Raw genomic sequence first — 16,273 nt, 5'->3', positions numbered from 1 at the left:
TTTTTATTGCTTCAGGTATATTTTTATTGTACTGCTTTGCAGGTATTCCCCTTGCTCCTATTCATCTGTGCCTCTGCCAGGAAAGCAGCCTGCTGCAGGTTCGATTGTGTCCAAGCTCTGATACATCACACCTGAGCCAATGCTATCTCCCATACATGGAGACCCATGTACTCCAGGTCCCTGTGCTACACAGTCTTGCCTGCCTCGGACAAAGTAAAACTTGGGCACATAGGCATCCATAACCAATTGGTCCCTTTACCCATACTGTTTAGAATGAAGAGTCCTACATTGTAGTTAAACCTCCTACCTACACCCACATGAATGAAACTGGACTTTTGTTACTACATCTGTATTTCTAAGTAGGTTGTGGAATAGGCAAGGTTTAATGCTGGACCCCTGATCCTCTGTAATGCTAAATTACCAGCCAGCTTTTTAGCATACTTCTGGCCAAGGCCATCTCCACAGCAATGCCTAGGCACTGGGAGAACACCTAGAACACACGAAGGACTGCTTCCAGTAAGAAGTTAGATTTGGGTTCTTCCTCTTATGCAGTCTTCCAACACTACTCCAACAGGCTCTACAGCCTTAGAGCCCTCCTCCTTGTCCTTCTGCCATGTCCCCAGGCATGTAACACATCTTCCAGTTTCATACCATACAGTCAACAGTTTTACGGACCACAAGAGAGTTTTTGTGTTATATCAGCTAATTTAAAATAAAGAATACACAAAAATTACAACAAAATATTACAACCACAGTGCAGTACGTAGAGCCTCAAGGAGATGCACAGCACAAGCGCCATGTAGGGTACGTGTGATCAGTGTAGCAACTGAGTCTCAGGGCCAGAAAACAGTCTCTGGCCCTATTCTGTTTGTGGTCTAGACATGGCCTATGTGGGTTACACCCAGGGCTGGTGAGGAGGAATCAGACATATTTTTACCCTGGTGGATGAAATTATTCTGGTGAAAAGCAGCTGACATGAGTTTCCACTGTCTGTCATAACCCAAAAATGAACAAGCGGTTCCTTCAAGGGGGGCTTGGTTCTACCTAGACAGACCACATTTCCTAAATACTGAAGGAAGAGCAGAGGCAACAGAAGTCAGGATGGAGAGAAACCTGGGAAGAGCTGGCCGTTTGTGCTCCCTCCCACAGAGCCAGTTATGTCTCTGCAAGCAGCCGTGCCAGTTCCTGACCAACATCAATACGTCGATTCTGCTTCTCAAAATCACAGGCCTACTTTGGGTTTGTGTCCGCACCTCCCAGGCATGTAACTGTGGGCAATTCTCCATTGGTATTGACAGCTGGTGCTCTCAACAGCCACACACACAGAGCACAGAGCAGCCACCACTCCCCCCACCAGCCCCCTGCGGCAGTGTCATATTGGACAGCGCTGCAATGGAAAGGTTAAAAGAAACCTCGTTGAAAAGAAATGAGAAAGGATTGACTTTATGTTTAGACGGTGCCCAGGGCTGCAGTGGGATGGGTTTGTGCAGAAAGAGTGGTTGAAACTGCATCTCTGCTTCCTCTTCTTGGCAGAACAGTGTGAAATTGCTGGCTTGGTGGTGGAATTTGACCTTGCTTTTCCTTGTCTGGTTGGGAGACACCCCCCCAAGTTTGGAACATCTGTACATGGAATATGACGAGGATGATGATATCTTCTTTGCAAAATGGATGAGCAGCTTCTGGGGCCACAACTTGATCGATGAGAATGAGAAAGAGGGTAGAGGCCACAAGAAACGTCAGACACGATTCTGTAATGAGAGGAGAGCATCCCTACCGGTAAGAACTGTGTGCAGTTTTCTCTGTGTGTGCATGTGGTTTATGCATAAATATAAGTTCCATCCCCAGGAGCACGGCCCTAGAAATGCATCAGGATACATATGGTACACCTTACCAAGTAAGTTCAGTTCCTGCTGGCAGCAGCTAGTTGCTTTTTGGATTTAGCTGCCAACCAGGGTCAGGCCTCTGGTGTCTTCGAATACAGGAAAACTGGCAAATTCCAAGATAAATGATGACAGGACCAGAAACACAAGAAGAAGCATGTAATAGCTGCCTAACTATACATTACAGTGTTTTTCTGTCTGCCCAGCATGACCTGGCAGAGATCAAAACATTTTGTGACTGGCATGCATAAAGACTGTCTTTAACAAGTCCGTTCTCATATGTAAAACTATGTAACTCCATATATATTAATAGGATTTGGACCTAATTCTGCAACTATACTATCTCCTGGGAGTTTTACTCTCTGGGATTTAGCTGTTTGCAGGTGCAACTTCTAATTTAAAAATCTGGTCTCTTCTGATTTAAAAATCTGACTCTGAAAAGAAGGATACAATACATAACAAAGCTTATTAAACTGTGAAGTAAGATTTTAAGGTAGAAGTATAGTCTTGGTTCTTAAACTAACAAAATAGTTTGGAAAGGGGCAAGATTCATGTGCAGAAGTAGGTTTTTAAGGCAGCTCACAACTGTCTGGTGTTGAAAATCAAGTTAAACTGAAAACAGCTTTCACATTCTTCTTTTTACTCAAAGATTGTTGCTTTTATTTCAGCTCTTAGAAGAATATTTAGGTGGTCCAAACCTGTCTGTTTTTTCCCAACTACATCAGTTGGCTAAACAAAGATACTGTGTTTCCTTAAAGCCATTTTATACTTACATCCTTAGATCATTTTGGCTGCAACAAAGCAAATGCTAATATATGGAGGAGAAACAGCTAATCTTTTCCAAACTTTTTTTTTATGCCATGTTATGTTTTCACCTTGCAAGTTCTCCACTGGAACTGCCATGTTTTAAGCTATGGGATTTTTCATGTTCAAAAAAGTCGGCTAAGAAACTAAAAGAGTCCAAAACCACCTTCTCCCTCTTTAAATTCATGGACATGCTGCAGAGGTAACCTTCAGTCTTAATGTCTGGTCTGATGAGCCACATTTGCTATTTACTGTTATATTTCACCTTTGCCACAGATTGCAAAACAGACTCTGAACTAGAGCTTTGCTGGTGTATTCCATCAGAATGCTGGAAACATAATATCTGTTGGTGTTGGGGGCGGTTAATTAATTGTACTGTATATTATTTTTTTCCTTCAGAGATCTGTGCATATATGATTTCTATAGACCTCAATACAGACTGAAGTGTAAGAATGAACTTTAAATCACTTTCCATTCAGCACCGTGCTGAACACATCTTGTATATTCTTGTACATTGTGTCTGTATTAGTGTGTGCACTGACATTTAGTTTGAAGCATGTTCCTGTATTGTTTGTTCAAAAACTATTTAAATATTTAACTAATAGCTATTCAAATACTTTGCTGTAGTTGCATCCCTAAATCCATACCTTGAATTTGGATTAAGTTAGCTGACAGAAAGACTGTGATTTTTTGACATTGTTGTTCAACAAGGTAAAATTATCATGTACACATATATGTCTGGCTTTTTCATTAATGCTTCACACAAATTTGTCTTGCTCTCCTAGTTTTATGTATAAGATATAAATTTTAACTGCTTTATTTCTCAGAGCCAGAAGTTGACTAGAGGAGTGAGAAGGGAAGATTTGTTTGGTGATTTTATGATTTGAGGATAAATTCTGAGATGAAACTTTTGATTTGGAAGTTGTCTAGTTGGTGGTAAATAGCACTAAAACATGTTGCCTTTAACTAAAGCTAGAAATTAAATCACTAATGATGCCTGAGAAATACCTTCAGAAAGAGCATCTGGTGATTGAGAGCAACAACTTGCTATTGCACCTGGCCATGTGTTTTGTACAGTTACTACAAATTATAACGACTGTAAGATTCATTATTACAAATGTTAACTACTGTGAGATTCAAAACACTTGTACTGTTATTTAAATATTGTCTTCATTTAATCAGAACTGTGCAATTAGTCAAGAGGAATAATAACTGAGATTAGACAGCATTTCTTCTGTAAATTAATACCTTCACAGCAGATGACAGTGTACCCTTTTGTCTGTCTCAACATCTTACTTTGAAGTAACTCCACTGTCCAGGTGAAAATCAAGTCAGGAGGTTCTGACACAGCTGTTGACAAAAGTTCCTTGTGCAGATACAATGGTACTGCCAAAACAGCACTGCCAGCACACTTTTTCTTGTATCCAAGGCTGATATGCAGTGCATCAGCAATAGTGCAGCCCTGCCCACAGGGACTGCAGCTGCACCAGGAGTGTTTGGGTATTACATAGCAAAATGCTCACATTGTAGCACAAAAGGTGGTTTTATATAACGCCGGAAATCACTTTCAGCTCCAAATTGGTGGGTTGGTCTTTGTGGTATTTTCTGTGCAGTAGTAAGACATTCAAGCCACTGCTCTCACCTCAAACACAATAATAAACTTCTGTGGCATCCTATCATGGTACAGCCCCCTCCAAAAATAAGCATAAAGCTTTGTAGAATAACTCACAAACTAACAACAGTTTTCATTGTTTTTTTCCCAACATCTGGGTGTACCTCACAAACATTACTGAGATGAGCTTCACAAAATGCTTTTGCTATTGTCATTCACATTTTGCAGAGGGAAACATAAATTATATTCATCCTTCCCTGGGTCACGGGCAAGTCAGGCTAAAACATGCAACTCTCCTGAAAAGCGTCAGAGTTGTATATGATGCTGTGGGCCAACAGTGAATGTGAAAACTGCCTGGAGAGAACTGTTTCCATCTCCTCTATTTAGCTTGTTCCCCTGGAAAACTTTAGGCAAATTAACTGTGATACTCTTTTTGAAGCCTCCAGCTATGACTTTCCTTGATACATTCTAGTTATCCTTCACCATTTTGGTTCAGGACAGTTCTTACCTCCTAGACATTTTGTTGTGGGGAAAAGATAGGGGGCAAAGGGGCGCTGATAAGAGTTTTACAACCTATACATGTATCAGCCTTCAAATAGGTTTTGCTGCTCACAGGAGAAAATCTGATAAGAGCAGCTGAGAGTGGGAGTAGAACGACTGACTGCTGTTGAAGTTACTAACATTTAATTTACACTAAAGTCAGACTGAATATTTACCACCATATTGTTACTAGAGATCAGTTGGATCCCAGACCAAAACATTTTTTAAGGAATATATGCTTGTTTACAAGCTTTTCAGAAGGAAAGGAAGCCATGGGACAGCAGCCAAACGTCCAGTATTCCAAAATATCCCTAAAATACTGGAGTCATTGGTTAAACTTCAGCAAACGGAACACTCGTGCTGACACACTGAAGACTAATTTTCTTACTGACAGCTGTGCAAGCACTCAGATCAAGTGCAAAAGATGCAAGCAATCAGCTTGTCTACAACAGAAATTGAGAAAGAGATTAGGCAAATTGTATTGACACCAATTTCTTGAAGTATTTTTGTTTGTGTACTTTTTGTATGTTTTAGATGGGCAATTAGCAGATTAGCTGTTTTGTGAATAGATGCTGAGCATGACTGGCCTTTACCCAAAGGCAGAAAAAAAGAGTACTAAAGGGAGTGAGAAACAATCATTGAGATCCTTTGGTGCTTCTGGATTTCCCAGAGCTGGCAAAAAATCCCCATTTTGATACCTGGAGCATTTAACATTCTTCCTTCTCGTGTCTTTTCCCTTGTTTCACTTCCTCTCCACTTCTCCAGTTTAAGAACTACTTGAGGTGAGATCCTGAGAGGCAGAGACCAAGGTGAGTTCACTAAAGAGGTACCAGATGTAGGCGTGAGGCAGCTGCTGGGCCAAGGACAGGAGCTGATGCTGGGACTGTGCTCAGAGAACTTTGTCAAGGGACGACTGTAGCAGTGGGTGCACACCCAGGAGTGCAGATATAGAGGCAATCTCTGTTGGCAGCAGCTGCTGAGACTTCAGGAGGGGAAAGCATAGATTAAAGCAGTCTTCATCCATTCTTATTTACAGTGTTACCAAGCAATCAATTTGGCATTAAACACGTGTATTAATGCATGTATTAAATCTATGAAATAGGAAGAAAAACACTTGGATTTTATCTGCGGTGAGTGCCAGATCTGCTTCATCTCTGAACTTCATTTTATGACTCTCAGTTTTTCACAGTCAATATTAAATAAAAGAAGACTAATGTCCTGTGCTAGATATAAGCCATGAAATGTCCATGCTTGAGGAGTTATGGTGAGGCTCTTGTCTTCTGTAGGGTTGTGTCCACAAGTCAGCAATATGCTGACATGCCTTAGCACGCTGTCCTAGGTATGGTGGGATGTATCGTGAAAGGGCACTGTGAGAGAAGGCACAGTCACAGTAATATGGTTGCACAGGTATTTACCCTTAGTCCACTGAGGCAGATGGGCATTTCAGAGGAAAGCCTGTCCTTTTTCTGGACCATTGCTGCCATGTCAATAAGTAAACTGTAGTCTTTCTTTAGGGGCTTAATTATAATTCCCTCTGTGAAGGGAAATTAAAAAGCAATGTCCTAGTAAAAGAAAACATTTACTAACATTGCAAAACAGGATTGATAGAATACAATCCCCCATTTCAGCTGTCCTCCCGTGGGTTTTTTTCACCCAAAACCCTCTAAGAACAACCAGTGATTTTTACTGTGAGACAATTTTTATTTCCAGGAAACAATATATGTTGATGACACAGAAGACATTTAGCTTGTTGAGTTTGGCATGGCATATGTGCTCCTATCCCTCAAGCACAATGTGATTGCTTTCATGCTTTTTAAAGTAACAATACAATATGACCTTACAGAACTTACAGCTGTATCGATTGGTTTGAAACCAAAGTAAAAATAGTGTGGCAGAAATCATTAACATTACTCTCAGAGGCAGTCCATAATACTGGACATAGTAAGCTTATGTCTGGTAAAAAAAAATTGAACTAGTACCATACATTTGGAAAACTCTTCACTATTATGTACTTCTGTCAGGTGTGAGATTTATTATTTTTAGCATCTCTCATCAAGCCTGTCTAATGTGATATAACCACAACCACATGAAGGCAGAGCCTCACTATTTAGAGAAAGGCTGCACAGGTCCCTGTTGTGTTTATACAATATATATATTATATATATATTTATATATATAATAGCATCTGGGCCAGAGTAAATGAAATTGTGTACAGGACATATTTCAGGTGGCAACTATACCAATTTGATTAAGCTTTCCTCCATTTGTTAATAAATCAAAACAAACAGTACACACACACTCCTCCCCAACAAACCCTACTCTGAGTGTAGGATTTTCTACTGGATTTTCTTAGAAAGCATTTCAGAATCTGTAGAATAGAACTTCAATTGTTTGAAACAATCACAGCTCCCTTGAAGGCAGCAGAGCTTCTCCAGGTTAATTTGTAGTTGAAGACTTAGCGTCAGGCTTATACAAAACATAGAATCACAGAATCAATTAGGTTGGAAAAGACCCCTGAGATCATCAAATCCGACCTTTGATTGAACACCTTCATGCCAACTAGACCATGGCACTAAGTGCCACATCCAGTGTTTCCTTAAACACCTCCAGCGATGGTGACTCCACCACCTCCGTGGGCAGTCCTTTCCAATGACATCCTGTGTGTGAAGAAATTCCTCATAATATCCAAAACATATACCCATTCAAACATGTATGCAGCAGTTGGATGCCTGGAATGCCCTCACCTGACACCTGCAGGGGTGTCATTTTCAGTACCTCCTGTCTCTGAGTTTTCACCACCTGCACCTTACCAGTGTTCAGCTACTCATCCTGAAAAAGCATCAGCAGCTGGCAGGGTTTGGCTCTCTGTAGTGTCCTTCTCACCCATCACATCTACAGGTCTGTCTATTTCTAAAACCACCAATACATGACTCTGCAGGACACAGCAGTTCTGTAGCAGTTTACTCTCTTTTACAGACATTCAATTAAACACAGCTGATGCAGATCAATAACTTTTATCTGCATGTCAGGCCTGGGAAAACTGAATCACAAAGAAACTAAACAGCTACCTACTCTCTCCCCACATCAGCCCTACAAATGTAATTGTAGGAAGTCTGTTTTCTACCACTTCTCTGGCAGAGATGTGTCCCTCCGTGCCCTGAAAGTGCTCCCTCATCAGTTCACGATAAATGTGCCCAAGAAACCAGCAGAAAATTAAAAGCTGGGCAATAAAGCTTCATGTCTGCAAGCTGAAATTTGACAGAACTGGGCTAGAAATGGTTGCTGTCACACTCAAATTAATTCAAACATCTGATAAAATTTGGAGCACCCATGGGTCAAATCCTGTATCTGAGTCCTCTTTCCACAAAAGACTTGGTCTTTGATTTTTTAGGGTCCTGCCCAGAAACTGCAGCCAGATCAAGGCCTGAGTTTTTGAGGTTCCAGTTCCAGTTCCAGTTCCTTTTAGTGCCAGTGAAATCTAAGAGGACCCAGCAACTTTACCTGTGAAATGCTCATTTGGGTGCCAAAGCTTAGATACTCAAAACCAGGAATAATAGGAAATTCTGCAGCTGCTGCCTCCAGAAAAGCAAGTTCTTGGCAGTGTGATTCTCCTGCACATAAGAGGAAAGACACAGGATTCTGGGCATGGTCCTTCACTCTGCACCACTGTTGGGAGAGTGTCTGTGGCAGAAAAATAATCTACTTTGTGTGCTTTGCTTTAATATTTAGTACTCAACAAAGACCTTTTGTTTTTCAGGCCAAGCTTTCCTCCCTCCATGCAACACGACTTCATGATTCTGCCAAAGGCTCATCTTCAGGCCATCTCAAGGGCTCCAAGGAATTTCAAGAAGACCAAGATGTCAAATGCCACTGCCACAGGAAGGCAAGCAGAACAGCTTCAGCAGACAGCTCAGGCCCGGACACAAGATCAAATTCCATTCAGGAGTTTGCAGAGTCCTTTGAAAAGCAATTGCATCTCAAAAGCAAGCGCTCAGTTTCTTTGGTAGGTGACAACCACCTTAATATCACTACCTAAGAAAAAGCCCAATCAACCAACAAGTGAGCCAGCTTTATCCTTTGTGTAATAGCTGTGACTTTGCTGGAGAAAGTGCAGAAATTAACTTGAACTAGAATTTCTCATATTATGTCGTCTCAAATTACTACAGCAGCACAAACAAGGTTAAAGTTATATCAATAGTGTGAGGCTTCTTGATGAAGTGTTGCCATCTAGGCTTATTCAGAAACATTTATCCTCAAAATGAGGTACTGCACTAGCTGTGGCAATATTTTCAGAGTTTTCTGTGGCTGTGACAACAAAACATGACAATATAAAACCAGGTTTGCTTCACTTTTGCCATGAGACCCAGCTCACTTTCTCACTGCTGCTGACCTGGTTTAACCTATATGGTATTATCTGTAAGACTGTCAGACACTGCAGTGTTTGAGAGGCTTCTCTTTTACCCCTTGGGACTCCATTCATCTCCTTTCTGCAGTGTCACCACACTGCTGCAGCGGCAGCTATTGCTATAAGTGGCTGAACATAATTTCACTGTAAGGGCATGCATTCCCATTTCATTCTTTTCCTCATCATTCTGTCCTGAGACAAGACCATTTTTTGTATGGATTGTGTTGAGGAAGTAGCCAATAACAACATTTTGTCTATGACACTTTAACACATTTTTGTAATTATGATACATAATATCTGATGTATCATACAATGGAAGGAAGGGTAATAAATCCTAACTCATTTTTACATACCAGAATGCTATCAAATTGTCACCCCATTCAAAAAGCTGTGCTTGAATAACACTTGACATTATCACCAGATAGCCATAGAAGGAAGTATCTTTTTATTTTTCCAGTTTGTTGACACTGACAGTTTGAATGAAAAAGTAATTTTCATCTCTCTTTGCAGACCTTCTGTGCACCAAAAGGGAGAAAAAAAATATCTCTTTTCAATAAGCATCATTATTACATGACCAGTTCAACAATTATGGTCCTTGATGACCAGTCTTCTAAGAATATGTAGAATTATGGTGATGACAGCACTGTTATGCCATTGTCAAGATTTTAAGTGTATTCTCTAATCTTATTTTTCCCCTTTAGGAACTACTCAATTTATTTCATTTTGGAATTCACATTGCCTCATGTGCCAATGCTCACTAGTGGTTGTCTGGTTTATCATTTCTAATTTCTCAAAAATGCCTATGGCTAGAAAGTCGGTGAGTGTGTAATAATTGTATGATGGGTATAGTGAGCATAATGTATTAAATATGACATCAGTTCCAGATAAAATATGCATTGCTGTACCCTTCTGTAAGCCACGGTGGCGTGTGCTGAGCTGTATTTTAATCTGTCTTTCAAGTAGACCAGGTTGTTGTCATTTCCTCAGTCGCCAGTGACATTTGAGAGATGTGAAGGACTTGAGGATCTCAGAGAACTGAGCAAGAGGTGTTAGAGATTTGAAAAGAAATTTGAGCTTAAACTTGTGTCTCCAAATTTTGCATTCAGAGCTCTGTGGGTGCAATTCAAACCACCATGATGACACAAGTGAAAGAAAAGTGTGGGAAAGGTAATTCATCTCCTTCCCTGCATATTGCTTTTCTCTTAAAAACGTGTCTTTGAGAATACTTCATGACCTTCAGCACTTGTTTTCAGTGAGGCCTATGTGGCTGGTACTGAACAGCCTTCAGGCACGTAAAGATGGATCATGTGAAAGGACAGAAATGTGGAGTCTGGGCTGAAATCTTGGAGCCTGTCTGTTTTTCCCTCCCATACTCAAGTCTGCTGGGCAGGTGACCCTTCTATCATACACAGAGTATAATCAAGGCATGTTTGCTGCTTCTTGCTGAGTTTTGGGGTGACTGCCTTGAGCCTTGAATTTGAGCCCATCATGGTAGACCTGATCATGCTGAGGCAGGTTACTGGAATATTTTTGTTATACATTACTAATCAAATAAAATAATGAGCTTGCTTTTTTTTATTCATGTAGGAGTCACTTTTAATTCCCAGCTGTTTCTTCCCTGCCTTTTAGCAACCTGAAGGCGTGAAGGAGAGACGAGAAAGAGAAAGATTGCATTTGAGAAAAAGCAAGTCTCATAAGAGAATGGAAGAGAAATCAGAGCCAAGGAGAGAACGAGAAGAAGCTGAAGGTTCAGAAGTACCTGCAAAACACAACGAACAGTTTCCATCACAAGCAAGCAGTCAGAAAGGATATTTATGTACAGGCAGCTAGAATGCATTGAGATAATCAATTTTAACACTCCCCCTGAAGAGCAGAGGGAGAATTCTTGTTTTGTTTTGACTAGAAGAGGCCTGATAGCTAGAATAAACCCTAAGCTGTAAAACAAAAGTAAAATTCAACTACATCATTAACACCATGTTACTACCTTCCTTTCTTTACTTTTGTTAGGAATGTGACCTTTGTCATAGGAGTATATCAGTAGCAAGATCCAAGTTAGCAATTAACCACCATAAGAGGGTTTCAGAGAAATTTAGCATTGTGGCAGGACAGTGATGGATGTGCTCATTTAAGAGAAGGCCACCATGAATGTATTACAGAGCCGTGCAAAGTCATCCAAAGCCTTATGTTTCTGTTTTAACTAAAAGCAGGCTTACTGGTAGGTTTGGGAAGAAAAAAGTACACATAAACAGCCACCTGCTTCCTGGCCCTGATGTTCACTTAGATTTGTCTTGAAAACGCGTATCTTTTCGCTTTGACAGTCTTTCAACTCCAAATTTATGGACTTTTTCTCTTCTTCACCTCCCTGATGTCTCACTTCTCTCTGCTTTCCCTATCGCTATGCATTATGACTCTTGTTTCTCTGACATCCCTCAACCCTCTCCCATTTCCCATGTCCTCAGTCCCATTTCCCCAGTCACACAACTAGTTCATTTTCCCAGATTTAACCTCATCACCTTGCTTCTTTTGTGGCTTTCCCCCTCTCCATTTACTACTTTGTAATCCTTTCTTGTAGCTACCAACCTTTTTTGCTGCATCTCTACTCATGCCTCATCAAAATTTGAGCTTTGCTGAAAGTTCTCCAGGAAAACCAGAGATGTCCTATCTCTCTTACTTCCATATAATCTCTTCAAGGGGTTGCTGAGGCACTGCAACCCTTTTTACTTTTTTTCTTTTCTTGAACTTGGGCCAAACCAAGGGAATTGGAACTGTCATGATCCATGAAAAGCAGGAGTTAGGAAAACTCCATTCCTCTGCCTGAAGATCTCCTGAACACAGGTGTAAATCTCATCTCCACATGCTCACAAACACATACACATCCCCATAATTCCCCCATGCTTCCCTTTCTTCAACAGGCAAGTTTTCTCTCTAGACACAACCTTGCCCTCTTTGGGAATATTCTCCCCAGGCCCAGTATGGAGAAAGCCTGCTTTGGATAATATAGTTAGAGAAGAGTGAAGACTAATGAAATCATGAACAAAAGCCAAAGTCTGATGGATATTCTTCCTGTGATTTTCTGTAATTAACAAAGATCTTACTATTTTACCTTAGAGCCTTAATTTTGAAGTTCAACCTTTTAAAATATTAGGGCATCCTTAAAACTTTGTAAGAACTTATCTCCATTAAAGGATTGTGTTTTGTTTTGTTTTTTTCAAGTAGGGCTTTGGGGGATATATAAGAAAGCAATTGAATCTTTGCCAATGCTTGTAAATTGCTTCTTGCATGGTAACTTATATTATAAACTAATAAATCTGAGGGGAAAAATGTTGTTCCTATGCATAGTTCGTGTCCTCCTCAATCCAGATTGAATTTTTCATGAAGTTCTTCTGTCAGCCCAAACTTACATACAGATGGCTTTCCTTTTATAACTGTTATTTGAAGATTGCATTACAACAGACCAGGATAGAAAGGAACATGGACATCTGTGTCTGAGCTGCTCAGATAAAACCTCTCACATATATCCTTTCGTGTAGCAGCCTGCCCTCACATCTTGTGAGAGCTGAATGCCGTGGCTGCAGCCTGGATTTCAGACCATCAGCCATCTCCTCCTGTTTTACAGACACATTAACTCAACAGGCCCTGGCAGAATTTTATCGTGTTCATCAGACTAACGTGCTGGTTGTACACCACACCTGATGAACAGAAAGTGCCAAGAAGAGCTAAAATAGAAAAGTCATATGTGGCTGGCCCTGACTTGCTGTTTTCCATCTCCACCAAAGCAGAGTCAAGCCTCACTGCCACCGAGGCAGCTGGGCAGGTCTGCCTGCAGACAGCTGCAGTGTGTAGCACTGAACCCCATCTCTCAGATGGGAGAGTCTGTGAGTGTTCATGTCCTTCTTGAACTGGCCCATCAGTCCCACTGTGTGACACTGGAATGAGAAGCTTTCAAATTATGTCCTCTGTTTGCTCAAAAGTGTTCTCCCTTGCTGCCTGTCATGCCTGACTAGACCAACAGCCCTTTCCAGTTCAGTCCCATCTAGCCTGGTGCAATAGTATTACTTAGAAGGACTGAAGCTTGCACGATAGAATGAAATCATTCTCCACAGAAATTAACAAGTATTCCACAATGAATCGGGCATTTGGGAAGGAAGGTAATCACCCGAAGAGGAATCTGATTGTAATGGCATGTCTGATATTTCTGTTTCCACAGGAAGGGGAATGGGGATATACAAGTAGTCAGAGAGGTTTTTATTCTCACAGTAGGTCACCAATTCAGTCATGACTGGCATAAAAAGTAGTCCCTGCCTTGATTCCCATCCTGAATTCCTGGAGCAGCGGGGCTGTGGGTAGTTTCTGCATGGATGCATGGATGCCCCTTCTTGTGCAAACACTGCTTTTTCTGCCCTTTCCAAGATGACTGCAAATTGCATCAGAGTCCAAACCTTGGACATGAAGGAGGTCAGTTAGTAGGAAGCAAAGACAAAGGGATGAAAAAATGTCTTTTCCAAAATGCTCATTACCAGGAAATGTTGAAAACACAGAACAGTTTTACAAGAAAGGGGAACGAGCAGGAAAACTGATGTGACTCAGGGGCCCATGAAGGATACTTTAAACTTGCTGTGTCTCACTAGACCACAGTCTGGTAAAACACTCATCCCTGTGGATCCTTCCCAGCACTTCAAGCTAACTAGAAAGTGCTGGTGTGGGAAGTCAAGGTGTGGGTACATACAAGCATTTCAAGTGCAAGATACAGTTACACCCCGGTGTTTTCTGAGAGGGCTAAGAAGGGAACATCAGCTGCTTTCATGTAATTTTTTAGGTGGGCATTCCCAAAGCAAAATATTTATGCTTTTGTGCTTCTCAGGTATTGTTTAATTGCAGCATGGTTTTGAGGATGAATTAATTTATGAGTACTTCTTAACTTATCATGCATTATTATATGAAATGCCAGACCCAAAAAAGCAAAATGAAGCAATAGCTAAACAAGAATTTCTGGGAAAAAAATAGGAAATATTTAAATACTTAACTAAAATAAAGAAACCATGATGTATAACTGAAGAAGAATATAATAGCCATTAAAAAAAGAAGCAAAATATTAAATATGCAAAAAATGAAAATGTTAATCTGTAGTTTTTTGCTCTTTAGCACAAAAAAAGGTATTTGGATAAGCACAGCTCTGGCTCTGAATGCACTCCGTGTACATGTGAATAGTGTAAAAACACATAGAGATATAATCAAACTTGATAACCAAAATTATTCACACAGAAATGAATCATAATCATGGGACTTGGAGTTTATACAGCCATCTGCCAAAACCATTGAAAACAAACAGGTCTTGAAACATGTCCAGAAGGATATTGCAGCCAAAATTTAGTCAATCAATGAGAGAAATGAACATTGAAATCCAACAGTCTATCATAGATAATGCCCTGCCTGCAGTTGTTGTGCCAGAGCTTTAGGTAACTGTGCATGAACAAATGTGAAATGTGAAAATAAACACGCTCATCATAGGAAAAATTGCTTGTGGAGTGTTGATTTCCATTTTCACTGTTAGATTGGCTTGACAGATGATATTCCTCCTGTTAGGAGGATCCCCCTGAATCCTAGCCCCATCTCTCCTGTTCTTTGGAAAAGATAACTTCATTCAGCTGTGTCTTGTCTGTAAATTAGACAGAAAATAGGAGAAAGAAGTGATACAACACATCAGAGACTAATATTCTGTCATATTTGATGTATTCTTGTCCTTCTTATACATTTGTCAAAATGCTTCAATTCATGCAATTTCTAAACTCATAGAGTTTTGGTGTGTGGAGAAGACCCCCCAACTTGTGATATTTATACATAAATTTTCATCAAAAAGCCAGCAAAGTCCATACAGAGAGTCCTCATCCTAGATAATTAGTCCTCATCCTGATATTGAAGTATCAAAAAAGAACTCTCTTTTTGCTCCAAAGCTTGAGCAGAAGGATTCATGGACATGGTTCCCCTGGATTTCCCTGCAACCATATCCCATTGTGTGAGGTTTTGGCCCTTTGGAAAGCAACTCTTCCTGGACTTCTTATGTAATGGATCTCAGTTCTCTGCTCTTCATATATACACAAAATACATCTTAAACATTTCTCAGAAGCATTTTAAATCTAGTGGGTCTACCCCCTGAGGACTCCTATACAGAGAATTTTGTCTGTCAGAAAGCAGCTACAGTGACTTTAGGTTAGCACAAGTTTACGCCTGGGAGAGGGGAATGATTAGGGCATTCCTTTGCACTCATGGACCCAGCAGCAATAAAAAGTCCTCAGGGAGAACAAAGTAACTTTGAGCTGCTCTCACCTGTGCAGGAGTGGCAATCAAAAGTTAGACCAGGATTTGGGATGCAGAAAGTGTGTGTACTGGGGGAAGTTTTTGCATAGGGCTCTGGTCTGTGGAAAGTTCCCTACCCATGGCAGAGGGGTTGGAACTAGACAATCTCTGAAGTTCTGTTCCAACCCAAACCATTCTATGATTCTATGATGTTTAAGAGCTCAATCAGTCCAGCTTACCCCTCTCCACAGAGGTAAAGTAAATGGTATAATTGGTGCCTGTATTGATAACCTCAGGAAAGGGACCAAGCATTAAGTACTCCTCTCTTTGGAGGTTGTTTCTGTAGGTGACATCTGAGACACGTTGTTGGAGTGAGAGAAGCAGATGTAACTGCTGTGCTAGCTGTACTTTAAAACTCAAAACTTTGTCTTAGGACTGCTTGGTCTGCTATCAAATAAACAAAATAGAAAGCACTGGATACCGTATTCTTCTAGAAAAAAATAAAGCTGTGTCTGATCTGGATCCTGATGAAGTTATTCTGATGATAACAGGACTTCATCTAATAATAGTATCCTCATTTCCTCAATATCATCAATTCAGCAAATATTTTGGACCAGGGATCTTAATTTCTGAACAGAATATATCAACTCCACCTCTCAAAATTCCTGGGAAATAACAGGAATTCCTGCACTGAAATTCTGTTTGCTGGTGGTCTTTTCCACTTGCTTTTAGGAGTGT

At 40.6% G+C, this 16,273-nt stretch overlaps 1 protein-coding gene across 1 annotated transcript; it reads left to right on the top strand.

Annotated features, from left to right (window-relative positions):
* Window positions 1-1,485: 1,485 nt before the first annotated feature.
* LNP1 (leukemia NUP98 fusion partner 1) lies at window positions 1,486-11,204 on the top strand. Its single transcript, XM_064644275.1, has 3 exons — window positions 1,486-1,776; window positions 8,594-8,839; window positions 10,871-11,204. The coding sequence occupies exons 1-3, from the start codon at window positions 1,627-1,629 to the stop codon at window positions 11,069-11,071; spliced, it is 597 nt and encodes a 198-aa protein (XP_064500345.1). The 5' UTR covers window positions 1,486-1,626; the 3' UTR covers window positions 11,072-11,204.
* The last annotated feature ends 5,069 nt before the right edge of the window (window positions 11,205-16,273 follow it).

The sequence above is a fragment of the Pseudopipra pipra genome, chromosome 2, assembly GCF_036250125.1.
Source record: "Pseudopipra pipra isolate bDixPip1 chromosome 2, bDixPip1.hap1, whole genome shotgun sequence".
NCBI lineage: Eukaryota > Metazoa > Chordata > Aves > Passeriformes > Pipridae > Pseudopipra > Pseudopipra pipra.
Note: the sequence above shows the minus strand (reverse complement) of the source record. Positions and strands in the feature narration are given on the sequence as shown.

Coding starts and splice junctions, on each gene's coding strand:
- LNP1 (XM_064644275.1), top strand. CDS start 1,627: ATGGAATATGACGAGGATGATGATATCTTCTTTGCAAAATGGATGAGC. Junction 1,777..8,593: donor AGAGGAGAGCATCCCTACCG/GTAAGAACTGTG, acceptor TTTGTTTTTCAG/GCCAAGCTTTCCTCCCTCCA. Junction 8,840..10,870: donor GCAAGCGCTCAGTTTCTTTG/GTAGGTGACAAC, acceptor CCTGCCTTTTAG/CAACCTGAAGGCGTGAAGGA.